The 18,339-nt window shown below is 44.9% G+C and overlaps 1 protein-coding gene across 1 annotated transcript in view; it reads right to left on the reverse strand.

Moving 5' to 3' along the window:
- LOC147897831 (endonuclease 4-like) overlaps window positions 1-13,853 on the reverse strand; it is an 88,059-nt gene extending 74,206 nt beyond the window's left edge. The window contains exons 1-4 of the mRNA XM_087380726.1: window positions 13,764-13,853; window positions 13,395-13,575; window positions 13,191-13,292; window positions 13,034-13,089 (exon numbers count right to left, since the gene is read on the reverse strand). Of these exons, the coding sequence (XP_087236852.1) occupies window positions 13,034-13,089; window positions 13,191-13,292; window positions 13,395-13,575; window positions 13,764-13,853 (429 nt within the window). The remainder of the gene's footprint in view (window positions 1-13,033; window positions 13,090-13,190; window positions 13,293-13,394; window positions 13,576-13,763) is intronic.
- Window positions 13,854-18,339: the final 4,486 nt, after the last annotated feature.

Genomic DNA, 18,339 nt, shown 5'->3' on the forward strand with positions numbered 1-18,339 from the left:
TGGCCAACCAGGTCATTCGAGAGCATCTCCTACAACTACACACCTTTAGGACCTGGTTGGAGCCGAGGGAGCTTCCAGTGAAGCTGAGTTTCTACAGAGATTACTATCTTCGTATTTCAAAGGAGGGATTCATCACACCACCTAGGTACACTACGCTTCATATGCCTTACTCACTATGGATCTCCATCGAACAGTTTCGGGTATCATCACACTGTCTCCGCATAGAGAGCGGTAGAGCAGAGGGGATCCCTAGGGAGCATCGCATATGCATATTGTGCGACTGTCAAGAGGTTGAGCTGGAGGAGAATTTTATTTTCAGGTGCCCAGTATACTACGAGATCCAAGGTTGCTACCTACTACCACTGCCTCTTCAAAGGCGGCTCCGGGCTCCTTTCCAGATTCCTCGCCTACCCAGATCAGAGATGCCTCGCGGCCTTCATTCACGAGGGGGTCCAACATAGAGAGTACTTACTTAGGCAACGTCAGGGCTTGGCCACATCATTAGACACCTCTTAGAGAAGGATCACAGGGTTCTTCCCATTGAGTGACATTGATCGCCCAGTCTCTAGCCGCAGACGTGACAAAGACCTCGACCTGACCACCGCAGCATGACACACGAGACATCGAGGGGACATTGATCACTCTAGGGGACCTCCCATCATTGTTAGACTTGAGATACGTCCCATAGGAGTCACGGTGGCTCTGGTCTTGCGTCGAGCCTCATCTAGGAGACCGAGACGCACGGCACCTCTTGATGGATGCCAGCGTCCCATCACCGGCTATGCACCAGCCAGGGTGACATGACATATAGAGGATTCCGCTCCGCTCCAATCTTTTTTTCTTTTCATTGTCACACTCAGATGTATTTGATTATGTATGATCAGACCTAGGATTCAGCATAGGTGATGATGCTTGTTTTAGTAGCTCCACCCTTACTATGCTTTGTATCAGGTTTTTTTTCAGTCTCATAGACCCATCGGTCTTCTGAAGACTCTAATAAAATTTCTCTCTCTCTCTCTCTCTCTCTCTCTCTCTCTCTCTCTCTCTCTCTCTCTCTCTCTTTCTCTATCTTTTTCCCTACCCCCCCCCCCCTCTCTCTCTCTCTCTCTCTCTCTCTCTCTCTCTCTCTCTCTCTCTCTCTCTCTCTCTCTCTCTCTCTCTCTCTCTCTACCCCCCCCCTCGCCGGCTGCTCCACAAACTAAACCACCCTACAATCTAACCTATTAAGCAAGGGCTTAAAGCCCTTGCTGCGATGGGCAGCGACGCTTGTCGACAAGGCAACGCTCGCCCCGCGCTCCGCCTCCACCTCCTCCACAACGCCCCACCACTCGCCTCACACTCCACACCTCCCTCACCGCCCGCATGCTCCCCCCTCCCCTCCCCTCCACTCCACACCTCCCTACTCCCCCCCCCCCCCCCCCCCCCCCCGTTCACGAAAATACCCCCCCCCCTCACAGCCTCCTATCGGCCGTGCGACGCCCCCCCCCCCCCTACTTTTATTTTATTTTTTTAAAACAACAAACCTAAGCTAACCTAACCCTAGGACTAACCCTAGTTAGGATAGATTAACCTAGGTTAGGTTAGCTTTAACCTAGGTTAGTTAGGTTAACTTTAGTTTAGTTACTTGCAATTAGGTTAGTTTAACTGTTGGTTAGTTACACTAACTGGATAGTTAGGTTAGTTTGATTGTACTAGGTTAGCTCAACTAACTATGGGTAGTTTAGTTAGCTGCAGTCTGTTTAACCATAACTAGATTAGGTTAGACTAACTATTAGGCATCTAACTAGATAGTTAGGTTAGTTAGACTAACTAAGCCAGTTAGATCAACTGAGCTGGGTCAATTACTATCCCTCAGTTAGACTTAAAGCCCATTCACACCAAACCTTAAGACCAAGGCCCCCCCCCCCCCAACACACACACACAAAAAAGGTCCATTTTCCCCCTTCTTTAACCCCTCGTAACTCATTCATTTGAGACCCAAACTGGACCCCGTTTGAACCATGATTTCACACACGAAAACACCACACTACGAGGTATTTTTCCAGCCCATTGCACACCATTTTGGCATTTCTAGCACTCGCTCATTCACGCCCCCGTGTGGGCCTCGTTTCGCACTAATCCACTCGTATCTTTATGCCGTAACCTCCGATTGACGATCAATCTGCACATGCACATTTCCCTACACACGTGGGATAATCTTGGGCACATTATTAACACGACGGTCCCTACAACACTAACACCACTCTAACCCTTCAAACACAACTACATCAACACCTGCACTTGCGACAGATACACTCTTTGCAACTCTCACCCAATCTGCATGCAGCTACGTTTCGGCCAATGCCTCCAACTCCAACACTCGCCAAATCTGCATACAACTCTGTTGCAACCATCGCCCCCGACAATCCTCTACTCCAAATCCTCCCCTAAAATTCAATCACTCTCTTTAACTCCTCCACGCCACAACATGGCTGGACACCGTCGCGACAATGATGGGGATATTGACCTCGATGTAGAGGCTAGCAATTTCTTTAATTGAAGAAATAATAGCAATCAAGGTAGGCATCCTTGGGAAAGCTGGAACTTCCTAAATATAATGGTAGGGGAGATCCAGCCCAATTCATCTAGCATTTTGATGCCGCATGCCGAGCAGGTGGAGATCAATCCCATGAAACGAAGTTGGCTTGGTTTCCCATGGCCTTAACTGATGAAGTGTCTGATTGGTACCTAGACCTTCTAGTGAAAGAGCGAGTCACATGGGACTTGCTTCAAACAAAATTTAAAAGACGCTTTCAAACGGAGAGCTACAAGATGATCTTGCTCTCCAACTAAGCAAGATCAAACAAGGCCGTCGAGAAGATATACGCACGTACCTGGGCAAAATGAAAAGATTAATCGCCAAATGTGACCCATGCCCAGATGCAAAGTACCTCACGACCTGGTTCATTGCAGGACTAAGAAAGAAAATCTAAAAGGATATGAAAAAGATTAGCAGCTATGAAACGTTCAGTGCTGCTCATGCGGCAACCATTAACATCGAGGATGGCATGACTGACTCTGACACTAGCAGTGATGACGGCAGATCTAGTGCACAAGATAAGCACTCAAAAAAGGGCAAATCAAAGTCCACTGCCGAAACATCAAATGAAGATCGCCTAGAGGCCATGACCATGAAGCTGAAAGAAGATATGATGCAGGCCATGGAACAAAAACTTAACTTGTCTCAGCCGCCAACTCAGACATATCCACGGCGAGAAAATGTCTGGTGTCCACACTGCATGGCCAATCATACAGCAAATGAGTGCCCGGTCTTAAGAGCCAGGATCACTGCACAAGCAATCCACCACCAAGGTTGTGGTGCCATATCTGCGTCGTCGGTGGCCATGATGAAAACAGTTGCATCTTCAACATGCGCAACAACCCGCCTCGACCTCAACAATACCAAGCAGCACCCATGCCAGTGTACAGGCAACCAACACTTGTACAAGCGCCCCCAGCTCCGAGGCGAAATCCTGTTCCCGTTCAGACACAAGTCCCACAACTACTCAGGAATCTGAATCCATGATCATATCCAAGAGCACCAAATCTAGCTCCTCAAGCAGTTCCAATACATCAATTACAAGCCGAGGAAGTAGACTCGTCATTTGAGTATGAAACAGAGTACCTAGTGTACTATGTAGAAGGTGCAGAGGGTCTAATACCAGTTTATGCAAATCAAGTACGTCCCAACACATATAGGGCATCAATCAAGTGCTACAGTTGTGGAGAAAATCACTGGATCGCAAAGTGCCCTCATCGCGGTAGCCCCGCTACTTTCCAACCACTCTCCAGAGATTGTGGCATAGGACATGCCTGTATGGATTGTCCCATGAAAAATAAAGTCCCACAACAATCAGAGGTTAAGTCTGATGTCCCAATCGGCATCATTGGGTTGGACCATCAAAGTCTGGGTCCGGCAAGTGTAATATCACAACCTTTAAATGTAATTACATGCCAACAAAAAGAGGCTACCAAGGACCCTAACATTCCAATCCAACCAAAGCGACTTCTTAAAAAGAAAGCACAAGTGCCTCCACCTCCGCCAAGCAATGAGCAGTCGAGCTCGTCCACATTAACTCCCGAGCCTTAAAAGAAGCTCCATACCCAAATGTAGAGGTGGAGACGGCTCGTTTTCAAGCACTTCAACAATGGGTACAAAAGAAACAAGCTCAATTTGAGGCTGAGAAGCAAGCTCAATTTGAGGCTAAGAAACAAGCTCAAGACCCAATCCATGACTTGGCCCCACAAAGTATTGATACTGTACTCGAGCCTCTGTTCCAACAATAGACTCCACAACATAATGTACCGCCACGTCAACTTGAAGGAGCCACACTCTCTAGCATCCTGAGTTGCCCTGTGTCAATTCCCATCAGAATCCTCCTACGAAATTGTCCCAATCTCTGGGAGAGTTTCAAAGGATGGATTGAGCTCGCAAATCCTCCTCCACCTATGAACAACATCAAAGATATCCCTGTGTGGATGGGTGAGAGAGATGACATACACAACATTACTGTGCCTTTGATTCACAAGGCATATAATGAAGTCCAAGCCATAGTGGATGGTGGAGCAGGTGTAAATGTCCTATCAAAGGAGCTCTACGAAGAATGGGGTCTCCCATCAATGCAAAAAGCTAATTTTAACATACGCCTTGCCGATGATTCACGGGCTAAACCCTTGGGAATAGTAAATGGCGTGTCCACAAAGGAGTAAGCTTATTTATGAAGATATCTATTGCTGATTCAGTGTACCCTTGGAGCTTGTATTTGACCGTGGACTTGGGTTCACAAGTGAATTGATGGATCTCCTTTGTGACAAACTAAAAATCAAACATAGGTATGCAACTCCTCACTATCCACAGTGCAATGCTATGGATGAGTATTTCAATGGCACATTAACTGGCATTATGGGAAAGATGATAAGAACCCATGAGAAAAGTTGGGACCTCACTGTACCATGGTGTTTGTGGGCATATCGTGTCGCTGTAAAACAAGGTACACAGTTTTCTCCTTTTCATCTGGTGTATGGAAAAGAAGCTCTCTTGCCAATTGAAGCGGAGATTCCAGCCCTTCAATTTTTTATGAAGATGAATGAGGAGCCAAATTCAGCATATGCAAATAGGTTATTAAGTTTGCAGGAAGCACAACTGGACCAATTGAAGGCTGTGGATCTGGATCATTATGTTGCTCCTCAAGAAGCAAATCAAAGGAGGGTCAATCTGATGTACAAAGATAAGTATATCAGAGAAGGGGATCTAGTTCTAAGATATGACAGTAAGTTGGATTTCACTTTCAAGACACAGTTTGTGACTAAGTGGGAAGGACCATATCAGGTAGTGAAGAAGTACCCAAATGGATCTTATCAACTAGCTAATTGGGATGGGATGTTGCATAAGAATAGAGTCAATGGTCTGAGGTTGAAGAAATATGTGATCAAGATCATGCAAGTAAACACATGTGTCCCTCTTGTAATGCAGGAAGGCGGTGATAAAACAAAAGAGGAACACGGCTAAAAAACAACAAATAATCTTCAGACTGGAAGATATTGAGGCCGGGCCAATCATGGAATCAGAATTGCAATGTGTTCTGGCTCCAAGTGACAGTAGCTTAGCACACCATCTAGAGCATGGATCCCAAATTACAAGAATCATGCCAAACACAAACTCATTGAAATGTTTCCTAGACACAAAGCAGAAAGCCCACGAACCACCAATCCCAAAAAAAATAGCAATCTCAGGATAACGTAACACCCACAAGCACCTTCTGATAGCACAAGAAACAGAAAAATATAGGCAATGAACCCACAACTCACTGGGAAAAGTCTCTCTGTACCTGCATCAAGAACCAACCACGTACAGCTTCACAAATGTCTTCTTGTCTCAGACCAAATTGCACATGGAGCCAACAAGAAAACTCTTTTAATGATGTACACAAGTCAGCGATCAAGCTTCCTCGTCAACTCAGCAACCCACCAATCATGTGGTCGTAGGTAGATCCATAGACAAATCAGCGCCTGCATTAAACTGCCTCTGCCTTATCACCATCCAATCACTTCGGAAGAGCAGCCAAGGAGAATCTCAAATAAACTCTCAAATCTAGTAATTCAGCCAGCAACCTGACACGGTAACTCTTGACTCAACGCAATTCGATCAATCATTTGGCATACTGATCGTTCTCACACCACACCAACGGACAAAAGACACCAGCGGTAAGTCGTTCTTCTCTCTTACTATCGGGAAATCAGAGTCAATCAAAGAATGACATAGGAGCACCTTTCAATTCAATAGCAAGAACATTTTCCCTTCGATCGTGAAACCATTGTTGTGAACTAGCCCGTCACTCAAGCCTTCTTCTCAGGAAATATCCCACAATCAAATCAACAAATGATCACAACAACAAGAACGTATCGCAAAGAAGTCGTTCAGTTCCCTTAGAACGAATCACAATCAGCAACTGGCCTTTCATTACCCTCACATCACTTCTTTCAAGGAGCCTTAGATTTTGCTATGCAGCAAGTGCATACATTAATTGAAATAAATCCAATGGCTTTTGGATTAGTAACCAAGATACTCCAGTTTGGGGGGGCTTAATTTCGTTTACTGGATTCAGAAGTGTAATTCTATCAATGATTTGGGCAGCCAGGTTGGTGTGTAATTCTGTCAATGACTTGGGCAGCCAGGTTGGTGTGGGCATCTCTCCTTTGCAGCAATTCGACCCTGTGTTGGAGAGTATCAAGAGAAAGCTCCTTCTTTGGAGCACAGCCAAACTTTACCTTGCTTCCAAGGTGGTGTGGTCAACCACGTACTGCTGGCCACTGCATGGTTTGTTTGTTCTTATTGCTGGCTGTATCACTCAGCTCAAAATTCCAATAAGGAATTTTCTTTAGAATGGAGTAGACATTTTGGTGGACACCAAAGCTAGGGTGTCTTGGGAGGCTTTTATCTCCCCACGCGGGAAGGAGACCTCAATGTAATACAGACTTGAGAGTAGAGCTGTATTATGCAAGGTGGTGGTCATAGGACTTTTCCAGGATAGGAAGCTTGGAAGCATTTGTTAATTAGATGGATGAGAGATGGATACAACCATGTTCTCCTTCCACACATGGAGATTGGGTGGATAGTACTAGGTGGATTTTTAGCTCCACCCATCTTAGGGCTCCCTTCTCTCCTTTTATGACTACTATCCCAAAAGCTTGGATCACTTCAGAAGTACTCTTCGGAAAGTTTCCCTTTCCTCTTGGAAAGAGATTGATAGGCAGCCTATCATGTGCAATGACAGTATACTCGATGATCATGGTAGATCACTTGGTACTTCTCATTATATGTAATGGTCTAGATGGGATGTGCAAGGACAGTATACTTGATGATCATGGTAGACCACTTGGTACTTCTCATTATATGTAATGGTCTAGATGGGAGAGAGATCCGTCTTCCTCTGTGGGTTCTTGGATGGATTCCAAAAACCTTCCAGATGATCGTAGGCTACAATTAGTACGTTGCATCAAAGGAAGTGAAAGGATAATTCAGCAAATTGATGCAGGGCTCATTTTGGTTTTACTTGGATACAAAGGGATGTTTCTATCAGTTGCTTAAGTTGCCAGGTCGGTGTGGGCATCTCTCCTTCACAATGCCCCTGTGGAGGAGTATCAAGAGGAAGCTCCTTTGGAAGAGTATCAAGAGGAAACTTGACCTTGCTTCCAAGGTGGTGGTGATTAAACATATATTTTTTGCCACGGCATAGTTTGATTGCTCTTGTTTGTGCCATTCTAGGGATTGTATCACTCAGCTCAAAAGTTCGATAAGGAATTTACTTCGGAGTAGACTAGATGGTTTGGCAGACATCAGAGCCAGGGTGGCTTGAGAGACTTTGATCATCCCCACTGAAGAAGCTGACATGCAGGGATTGCTGCATACAACTATGGTGGATTGAAGGTGACTTCCATATTGTAGAGAGAGAGAGCTTGGATCAAGAGATACAAGAAGATATTGCAAGAACTGGATGCAGATATTGATTGATTGATGCTTCACCAAGTACATGCTTTTGTAGGCTAAAGCCTTATCTTTTGACATCATAGGTGAGGTCACTAGACCTCCACCTCACGCACCTAGCTCACCTAACTCAAGGACTCTAGGACGCCTTCACACTTGACTTCATGTTCTAACACCCCCCCATGAAGGTGAGGTGAGAGAATAGAGGAGAGAAGCCACATCCATGACAACATCCAACTATTAGCCTATGCAATCTTAGAGGCAAGTGCATGGCTCAGAGGCTAGTGAGCATGGTACAACAGACTCAGAGGCTCATCTAGCATGGCTCAGAGGCCCAACATGCATGGATGCAAAAGACTAAGAGTGTGGCTTAGAGGTTGGAGAGCATGGCACAACAGGCTCAAAGGCTCTACCAAGCATGGCCCAGAGGCTCAACAAGAGCATGGCTCACAGGCTGAAGAGCATGGCACAATAGGCTCAAAGGCTCTACCAAGCATGGCTCAGAGGCTCAACAATGGAGAACTCATCAATTGAAGGACTCCTTCCAATACATCCCCCCATGGCTTCATAACATGAAGTGGTAGGAAGCCACACACAAATGAACAGGAAAACTAATACATCTTTTTAGGAGGACCATCCAAGGCAAAGAACCTTTATTGACCAAGGACACCACTCATTATTACAAGCATTTTTTGGGGAACTACCCAGGGCAGAGTACCCATGACACATTGACAACTGCACTCTCGGTTGTAGCATGGCTTGTTAAATGATCTGAAATCTGTGTGAGATATTTGTAACTTATTGGATTGGAATCCTCATCGAATTCCTTGAGGACCTGCTGGCAAAGCAGCGTGATCCATTGAGTCTGATTGCTTGCATGTTTCCAGTGAAGGGAAAACATAGTGCCATAGCCAATTGCCCCTTGTTACGCACAATTGAATCAACAAAAGGATGCGTAGCATGTGATATGTGGTCTTTTGCTGAGGCGGTTTCCATGTATAAACATTTCGAATGGCAGCAATGCGTTTAGCCACATGGTATATACCCTGAAAGTAGAAAAGCATCAAATGAAGAGCTTCCTTATGAAATGGAAAGGCCGCAAACCAATGCTGAAGTTCTTGAGGCTTCATCCTTTTAAGTCGTCATAGGAAAGATCCAGAGTGGAATTCACTGCCAAGTTTCCATGAGGTGTCTGTATTGAACAGATTAGAGAGCTGAGAGAGCAGAAAATTCACACTTTATAAATGCATCAGTTAATGTAATTCAGCTGTGTCTCCTTGCTAGTATGAACAGCAGAACATAGGCAGAAAATGCTTGAAATTCAGAACTGAATATGGGCAGAAGCAAACCAGCCACGTATAGGTGGAATAAATCGGTAACTGGGGCAGCATAAAAACAGCAGCATGGGGCAGATTTCCTCAGGCGCTGCCTCCCAAACAGCAGGTCGGTGCAAGTTTTCAGTTGTAGGCTAGTTCAGACATCAGAAATTCAGAGGCGGTGCTGCTCATAAAGTAGGTCAGCCAGTAGAAGGAGATATGCTTAAGATATGGCGATGAAATACTCTGAAAATGGCAAGGCTGGAGCAGGCAGCCAGTAGAGAAGCTCTCAAAATTGTGGCGACAGAAATTGTCCAAAAGATGGCAGCAGTTCTCTCAGAAATAGGGCATCAGAAGATGGCGGCAGTTCTCTCAGAAATAGGGCATCAGAAGATGGCGGCAATTCTCTCAGAAATAGGGCATCAGAAATTCTCAGAAAACAAGAAGAAGGTGGCACAGGTCTCTCAGGAACATGCTCTGATACCAATTGAAGAAGCTGACATGCAGGGATTACTACATACAACTATGGTGGATTGAAGGTGACTGCCATATTGTAGAGAGAGAGAGCTCAAATCAAGAGATACAAGAAGTTATTGCAAGAACTGGATGCAGATATTGATTGATTGATGCTTCACCAAGTACATGCTTTTGTAGGCTAAAGCCTTATCTTTTGACATCATAGGTGAGGTCACTAGACCTCCACCTCACACACCTAGCTCACCTAACTCTAGGACTCTAGGACACCTTCACACTTGACTTCATGTTCTAACACCCACTTGGGAAGGAGGCCTCAATATAATAGATCCATACATGCAGAGCAGAGCTTTATTATGCAAGTAGGACTTTTGCCAAGACAGGAATCTTAGAAGGATTTTTTCATCCGATGCACACAGTCCTGTTCTCCTTCCACACATGGCAATTGGATCAATAATACCAGGTGCATTTTTACCTCAGCCCATCTTAGGTCTCCCTCCTGCCCTTTTATGACTGCTATCCTGAAAGCTTGGGCCAGCTTCAAGGGTACTCTTCGGAGAGCTCCCCCTTAATCTTGGAAAGAGATTGATAGGCGTATGAGGTTAAGGCAATAAGCACCCACCAGTCCCTAGCCTATGACTTGGAAGGGTGGGACCCATGGATGCATGCAAATAAGGTGGTGGAGCTCTCGAACTCCACATCCTGCAAGTTCCTGTGGCCATCGGAAGTGGTCAAGAATTGGCTGAATGGGTGGCCATTTGTCGATCGGAGGTGAAAAGCCAACTCAAAGAACTTGAAAATCCATCTGTCACTTTGGAGAAAGAATAAGGATGAAGGGAGGGCTGAAGGATAGGAAGGGGATAGGCTGAGCGAGAGGATGGGATGGAGCTGAGAGAGAGGGTTAGCAGCCGGGAAGAGGAGGGGCAGGCAGCAGGTTAATAGCAGGGGGACAAGCAACGAATTAGCAGTGAGGGAGGGACAGAAGCAGCAATTTAGCAAACCGGGGGGGGGAGGGAGAGAGGAGAGAGAGAGAGAGAGAGAGAGAGAGAGAGAAAGGCAACAAGTTAGCAACGGGTTAGCAGCAGGGGTTAGCAGCCAGTTAGGGAGAAAGAAAGAAAGAAAGAAAGTTTATTAAAGTCTTTGGAGGTAAGAGGGAGGGTGAGGCATTAGCAACAGGTTAGGAAGAGCAGGGCGCTGAGGTAAGCAGCAGCAGGGGGTTAGTGTGGAGGAGGCAGAAAGCGGGGGGGGGGAAGAGAAAGCAGGGTGAGCGGGCAAGCAGGGAGGTGAGGGAGAGAAGGGGAGGGGGGGAGGCAAGGAGGGGAGGGTGCAGGGGGGCAACAAGAAGGGACGGGGTGCAACAGGGAGGAGCTGAGCTTCCCAATACTGAGGTGATAGCTCATGTATTGGAATGTGGTTGACTGTAATTAGCATATTCTTTCTCTTGCTTGGTTGGCCTGCATAACTCCATTTGAATGATATCCCAATGCTAGAAGAAAGTTTGCCTCAAAGACTCAATTGGAGCCTATGGTGATGTCTCATCCATTGAGTTGATCCTATGTGTGTGTATGTTGTGCTAGCTGGTGTTGAAGGAGCATCTTTGATGGCAGTTAACTTTATAAGTTCAGTGTTGTGGACAAACTCGATACAATGATTGCAAAAGCTGCTTGTTGGATCATAGTCATACAGACATTGTTGTCCAAGGATGACATCATAGTGCAAGAAGCGCATGGCATCAAAATTCAGCTTGTCCACATATTGTTGTGTCCTAAAGGATATGGAGTTAATGTTGCAGTAGAGTTACTGCCACACTCGTCACACTAGGATAGGACACCTGGAGCAAACTATGTGAGAGAGGGCCAGCATGTGGGCACAAGGTAAGGTGCCACATAAGCAGATCTAAGAGAGGAGCCTCAGGGGCTGCTGATGTGCAGCACTATGCTGTGCATAATGTACAGGCATGTGGGCAACAGGAAAGGCAACCACATGGGCTGTATGAACGGCCTACCCATGTGGGGTGGTCCAGCCAAATAGGATGGTGGGCTGGATGGGCTGTGCAATGGGCCTTTTATAGCCATGAACCAGGGCCTATCTGCCAGGCGGCCCAGGAGGCTGGTCAACAGGTGCTGTTCTAGGGCTGAGTCGGCCTATTTGTAGAGGGGAGAGGGAGAAAACAAGCCCTCTCTCCCTCTAAATAAAGGCCCATAGGCCCTTGTAATCCCACCTCTGAGAGCCATTGAAGCCCCAAGAAGAGGCACACACAAGCAGGGGAATGGAGACAGTTTAGCAGCATGCAGCCCCCTTTTGGGTACTTGTATTATTAGAGCTGCAGGTGCGAGGTACTTAGTAGGACATTTTTTTACTGCAATTCGCTCTATTTGGAGCATCATAGGTACATGTGTTTGTCTACTTGGCTATACACATTCTTCAAGATCTATGTGTTTCTCTGAGTTTACTTGTGTGCACACATCGCTAGTATTGCAATCTTGAGTGTTGGTGATCCTAGGCCCCATTATTCCAATGTAAGGGTTAGGGCCTACCGAGCTAGCCTCTATTCTAGCATGGTCTTCGAGCTCTGCATGCTTACATTATCTTGACATACGGGTTTTAAAAGTCAGAGCCCAGTAGACGGCATCAATGATCTACTCTGACAACTTTAGAAGGCCTTTGCTTGAAGAGAGCAATGTGCTTTCAGTTAAGTATGCCGTTTGTCATGTTGGCAGTGTATTGTGGTTGAAAATCTCTTTTAGGTATTCGACATATTGTGATATGGCAACTTGCAAGACAATCCCAAATTAGGTGAGGCAAGGATGTTGGATGAGACTGACTATCTGATCTAGAAGGTAAAGATTTGGAGCCACCTGGACGCAAGAGAAATATAAGAGATTACTGAAGGACTGACTCTAAGACCAAGGATGACGGTGGATAGGCAAGGTTGTGAACTTCCATGGCGCACAGTCATAGCGATAAACTTCCTTGGTATTTCCAGAGAATGGAAACGTTTTGGCTTGTGTTTAATTGGCAAGCCTACAAACAAAGCTGTATACACAGTCCATGCACATCGTTCTTTCCCCTTCCCATAATCCAATCTTGAAATGCTCTATTTGATGCCAAAGCCTAAATAAGCTGCTTATATTTTTTCCCAAATTGAACTAGGGCTGACGTATAGAATGTAAGTGGAGAAAAACATGACAGATAGCATCCTGAAATTTATGAAGAAAACCTGGTGAATATCAGCCACTACATGAGAAAGAAATAGCAGCGCTTCCGTTAGGTTGTCTGCAAACCACAAAAGTTCCAAACGTGAATAAATAACGGCACCAATTGTAACAGGCTAATCCAATTAATCACGAGAACATGTAAGAAAATAGTTGTTGTACATTGCGTTTTTGAAGAGCCATAAGTGACCAATTGAGAAGTAAAATTGTTGATCGCTCCGGCAGAACACATATCACGATCACCTTGGCGATCATGGCAATCCCCTTCGAAATGTAGAATACTGCACGTCAGGCACATTTGGAATGCAAATCGAACTGGCTCAGATTATGCTTGTGTTGTCATGGTGGACTGACCAGACAACTTACTTGCATAAGCGTAGTTGCACAAGAAATCCGGTGTCTCTATAAAATGTAACGAACTACTCCAACGCCACTGGTCGAGGTGACGTACCTCGTCTGCCCAGGAACAGAGATTTGCAAGACGTCCTCCGGCGTACCGAGGGAGTAGTTTTTGGACAGCCTTCAGTGTAGCCTGGCTAAAACGAGACTGCAGAAGTGCAAACCAACAGTTACGCATAGAATGACGAAAAATCCCACGACCCATTCCAACTCTAAGCTCTCAATCGATTAAGTCCGTACAATCATGCAGATTATGTGATCGAGAGTGTGTAATCCTAAGCTCTCAATATCGATTGAGTGTGTGCAATCATGAAGATAACGTAATTTGCATTTCACCTGTGCAATCATGCAGGTAATGTAATGGCCATCGCCACCCCAAGCGATTGCATGGGGAGTGAAGAGGAGGGCGAAGGGGAGCAGTAGCATCAGACGAGTCATGATTATGATCATATGTCAGCCTCGTAATGATTATGACTACGTGTCAGATATTGTAATAGTATGGGAATCAGTTAGAGTGGTTTTACGCTCTTTAGAGTGCGTTCCCGCGCCAGCGGAACGCCAGAAAATGCCTGGAATTGCAGACGCCGTGCTCGTTCCCACTCTTGAAAATGCCAATCGCCATGCTCAAACCAAGCGTCCCACAACCCTACTGAAGACGGAATTTCACGCTCTCCAACTGGGCATTTTGGTGCTAGGATGAGGACTACCTGCCCACCCGGTGCTTCACTGCTCACAATGGTGCTTCATTGCTCACAACGGAACTGCAGGCGCCAGAATCAATCGCAAAAAGGAGCTTGCAGCCATCGACTGGACCGGCTCATTCGTTCAAACAAAGGTTTCATGGACAGGGTTGCAAGTGGCGCGGAGTTGAGATCAGACACACGGGAACGTCTCCTGGCTTGGCGTTGAACCGCTGGGAATTGAGCGTTGGCGATGGTGTGGGAACTTGCTCTTAGCTCATCATTTGATCCCTCTCCAACCTATCATCAATCTTTCTTTCTCACAATGCTTGTCACCTTGTCACCATCGATCTTCCACGGGCCAAGCGGTTGTTTGCTCCCACGGGCATTTTCTATGCATCTTGTCATCCCCTCTTGTTCTTGCTTTTGCTTTTTTAAGCCCTACTAAGGGCCTATGGAAAGTTGGAATTTTTCGGTCAAATGTTCTCTCTCACATGATTTTGTGGGCTTGCTAAGGGACGAGTTAGGGACTATGGGAAGATGGTTGGTTTTTTTATGCAAAGGGCCTTCCATGTTTTTTGTTTGTAGTTGATTAAGCTGACTTTCTTAAAGAGGTCATTAGCATTTTAAATGCTTTAAAATGTTAAGTTAGCTTGGTATTCTTTTTCTATCCGTCTACTCTTCATTTCGTTAAAAGCGTCATTAAAAGTAGGGCCATACTAGTTTTGCCACCTTGTTTAAACATGAGTGTAGTGTTAAGTATTGTGTTAATTTGTTTACCCTAACCATAACCGATTATAAGTTCTTAATGGGCATTAAAGGTTGCCTTTGTTTCATTCTGCGTCAACTATTCTTCCTTTCATTCAAGAAAGGGCATTACCCATTTTAGAAAGTAGTTGTTAATGGGCACCTTTTTTTATAAGCACTACCTCTATGACTCTTCCTTTTATTAAAGCATGGCGATAGTGATAAATTGCCACCCTATCTTTTAAAAGTCTCATTAAGCCACTTGGCATCATTCATGAGATCAAAGAGGTTTGCCTAAACATGGTCTTTAACGTTTGTTAACCTTAGGTTGCTCTAAGGCAAAGCCACTAAAATTCCTTTTAAATTTGTTGACCTAAAAGTAATTCAAATATATATATATATATAGCATTAATTAGAGAAAGGGGGGAGAGTGTTAGTTCTTGACATAAATCGATGGAACTCACAGGCATATCCATGAATTGTTGACGCCGGTGGAATTGATGGGCACTCATGATCCAAGTTCATCCTTGGTGACCAGTTCCTTGTGGAATTAATGATGTAGTTTCTTACTGTTGAGTTGACAGAATGGAATCTACTAGTTTCTTGCTACACCCACAAAGGAAACCTTTATGGGAAATTTTCCTCTTTGCTACTCTTGATTCATATCACTCAATGCCAACCATAGCAAGTTTCCTCCTTGTTTCTCTTCTTCTAATGTGGAATAGCCCATGCACTTGTCAGAATTATTTCACGATGTTATCATTATCATATGGGAGGGCCCCAATTCTCACCATTGCAAAATTATTACCAGCCACCATCTCACAGTAGATAATTTATTACACCAACTCATCATTAGATTTATTATGCAATGGTAGCATCCATGTGGACTTGGAGGGTATAGTTAATCTACTACCCATGGTGCGGGTCCTTGATGTGGAACTCGTGGCACTAATCGTGCATCTTTGAAGCCATAAACACTATTCTTAATGCAGGAAATAGGCTCAAAACCAGTCTCACCAACCACCATGGTAGTTGGAATAACTTGCAGTAGCCGAAGTCAACCATCGCATTGGCCAAATCAACTAGTGTAGATATGGACACATAGTTATCTACTACAACCACCATGCTAGTTGGTGCTATGGAACACATGGCACTCCATGAGCTCTTGGTAGAGGAAATCGCATACATCAACCACAATGATGGCTATAATTAAAGTGTAGCTACAATGGCCCATGTCAACCACCACAAAGTCAAAACCATACACATTTGAGGCTCAAAGCTAGTCATATACATCATTGTAATCCATTGGAAATATATTGGCATTCGGGGAAATTTCCTGGCCATCAAAGGCCAGTCAATTTCCAAGCTTACAAGATCCCAGTGGATTACAAGGTGCTCCTCACACAAAATAACTAGTGTAGATATGGAGGGCCGAGGCAATAGTTATCTACTGCAACCAACATGCTAGTTGGTGCTACAGAACACATGGCACTCCATGTGCTCTTGGTAGAGAAAATGGCATACATCAACCACAGTGATGGCTACAATTAAATTATAGTTGCAGTGGGCCATGTCAACCACCACAAAGTCAAAACCAAACATATTCGAGTATCAAAGCTAGTCATATACATCATTGTAATCCATGGGAAATATATTAGCATTTGAGGAAATTTCCTGGCCATCAAAGGGCAGTCAATTTCCAAGCTTATGAGATCCCAGTGGATTACATGGTGCTCCTCACACAAATCAACTAATGTAGATATGGAAGCTATAGCTATCTACTACAACCTCCATGCTAATTCATGCTATGGAACACATGGCACTACATGTGCTCTTGGGTAGAGGAAATGGCACCATCAACCATAGTGATGGTTACAATTAAAGTGTAGGTGAAATGGCCCATGTCAATCACAATGAAGTCAAAACCAGCCACATTCAAGTATCGAAGCTAGTCATATACATCATTGTAATCCATAGGAAATATATTGGCATTCGGGGAAATTTCTTGGCCATCAAAGGTCAGTTAATTCCCAAGCTTACAAGATCCCAGTGGATTACATGGTGCTCCTCATACAATAATTTTAGAGCTTGTTAAGCTCAGTGTCCATCACTCATCTCCTCCATCGTGGTAATTGTACTCCTAGACTTGCATGTCCTCTACCATGGTGGATTAGATTCTCCTTACTATTTAGAGCTAATTTAGTCATGCATGTTAGCATCATGTAATTTTGGTAGCTATGATTGTCCACAGTCTTGGAGCTACCAATTTAAGCCAATTGAAATCCAAGCTACCATTCTAGATTACCCATGTCAGAGTAGATGTTAGTCATGAGAATGTGAGAGCTGCACTATGCCTACTCCACAAGTGGAGAGCCCAGAACCATGAGGGGTTGTGGACTAAGCAATTTGCACATGGGCATGAGGTTTTAACTCCGATATTGGCACAAATTTTCAACCATGCGGTATGCCATAGCTTCCTCCTTGATTGGAGGACCACCACCATTGCATCACTATAGAAATGAAAGGGGCTACCAAGGAAATTGCCTGCCTACCCCCACAGAAGGATACTTTAAGGGTAGGCAGGCAGAACTTGGAAAGTAGGGGATCCCATAAATATAGGGAATTGTTGCACCCCCATGATTATCTACACACCGAACAAGATCTATGGATTGGTATTAAAGAGAGAAATTTGCTCTTACATAGAGGTGCATGGGTAGTGAGCTTGGGATAGGATGCTTTTCGAAGGTAGCATTCTACCCCACCACATAGATCTTCACCCTATGGTCGTCATTGAGGAGGCAAGATCAACATCCCAGAAAGTCTATGCCTGCCTTATAGACTTTTGAAAGGCCTTTGACATAGTCCCATCAACCTGCATGATTAGGAGACTCCACGAGATGCAAATCCCAAGACACATGACCTAAGGGATGATGAGCCAATATGAGTCAATCAGAGGAAGAGTGCATGCCCCTAGAGGGATGACCTAAGGGATGATGAGTTAGTCATAGGGAGAGTACAGACCCCTACGAGCTTGTTAGACTGGATAGAGAGCACATCGGAGTGAAGTAAGAATGCCCCCTCTCACCAATACTCCTTGGGCTCTACATTGATGAGATTAATCAAAGTGAAGCAATAATGTCCCCTCTCACCAACACTCTTTCGACTCTACATTGATGAGATTATGACTTTCACTAATCGCCTAGGAGGGGCAGGATCATTGCTTCCTAATCTGATGATCCAGATACTATTGGAGATTCTTGAGGCTCACATTACAGTCATCCAAATGACTAGTCGAGAGTGCATTAGTACATCTTGGTAACATGCATATCTAGATTGTTGATAGTCAAGGTATTCATATGGACCACCTTCCCCCCTTCTAGTATGCAGCTTGGACACCCCGTTCCTCAAGATCTCACAAGATGAGATCGACCATATCCAGGTTTTCCCCACCAAGATTCAGTTCTACCATGACCACTTCTCGAAAG

This window comes from Dipteris shenzhenensis, chromosome 10 (genome assembly GCF_047967505.1).
Source record: "Dipteris shenzhenensis isolate YYH24624 ecotype China chromosome 10, Dip_SZ_1.0, whole genome shotgun sequence".
Classification (NCBI taxonomy): Eukaryota; Viridiplantae; Streptophyta; class Polypodiopsida; order Gleicheniales; family Dipteridaceae; genus Dipteris; species Dipteris shenzhenensis.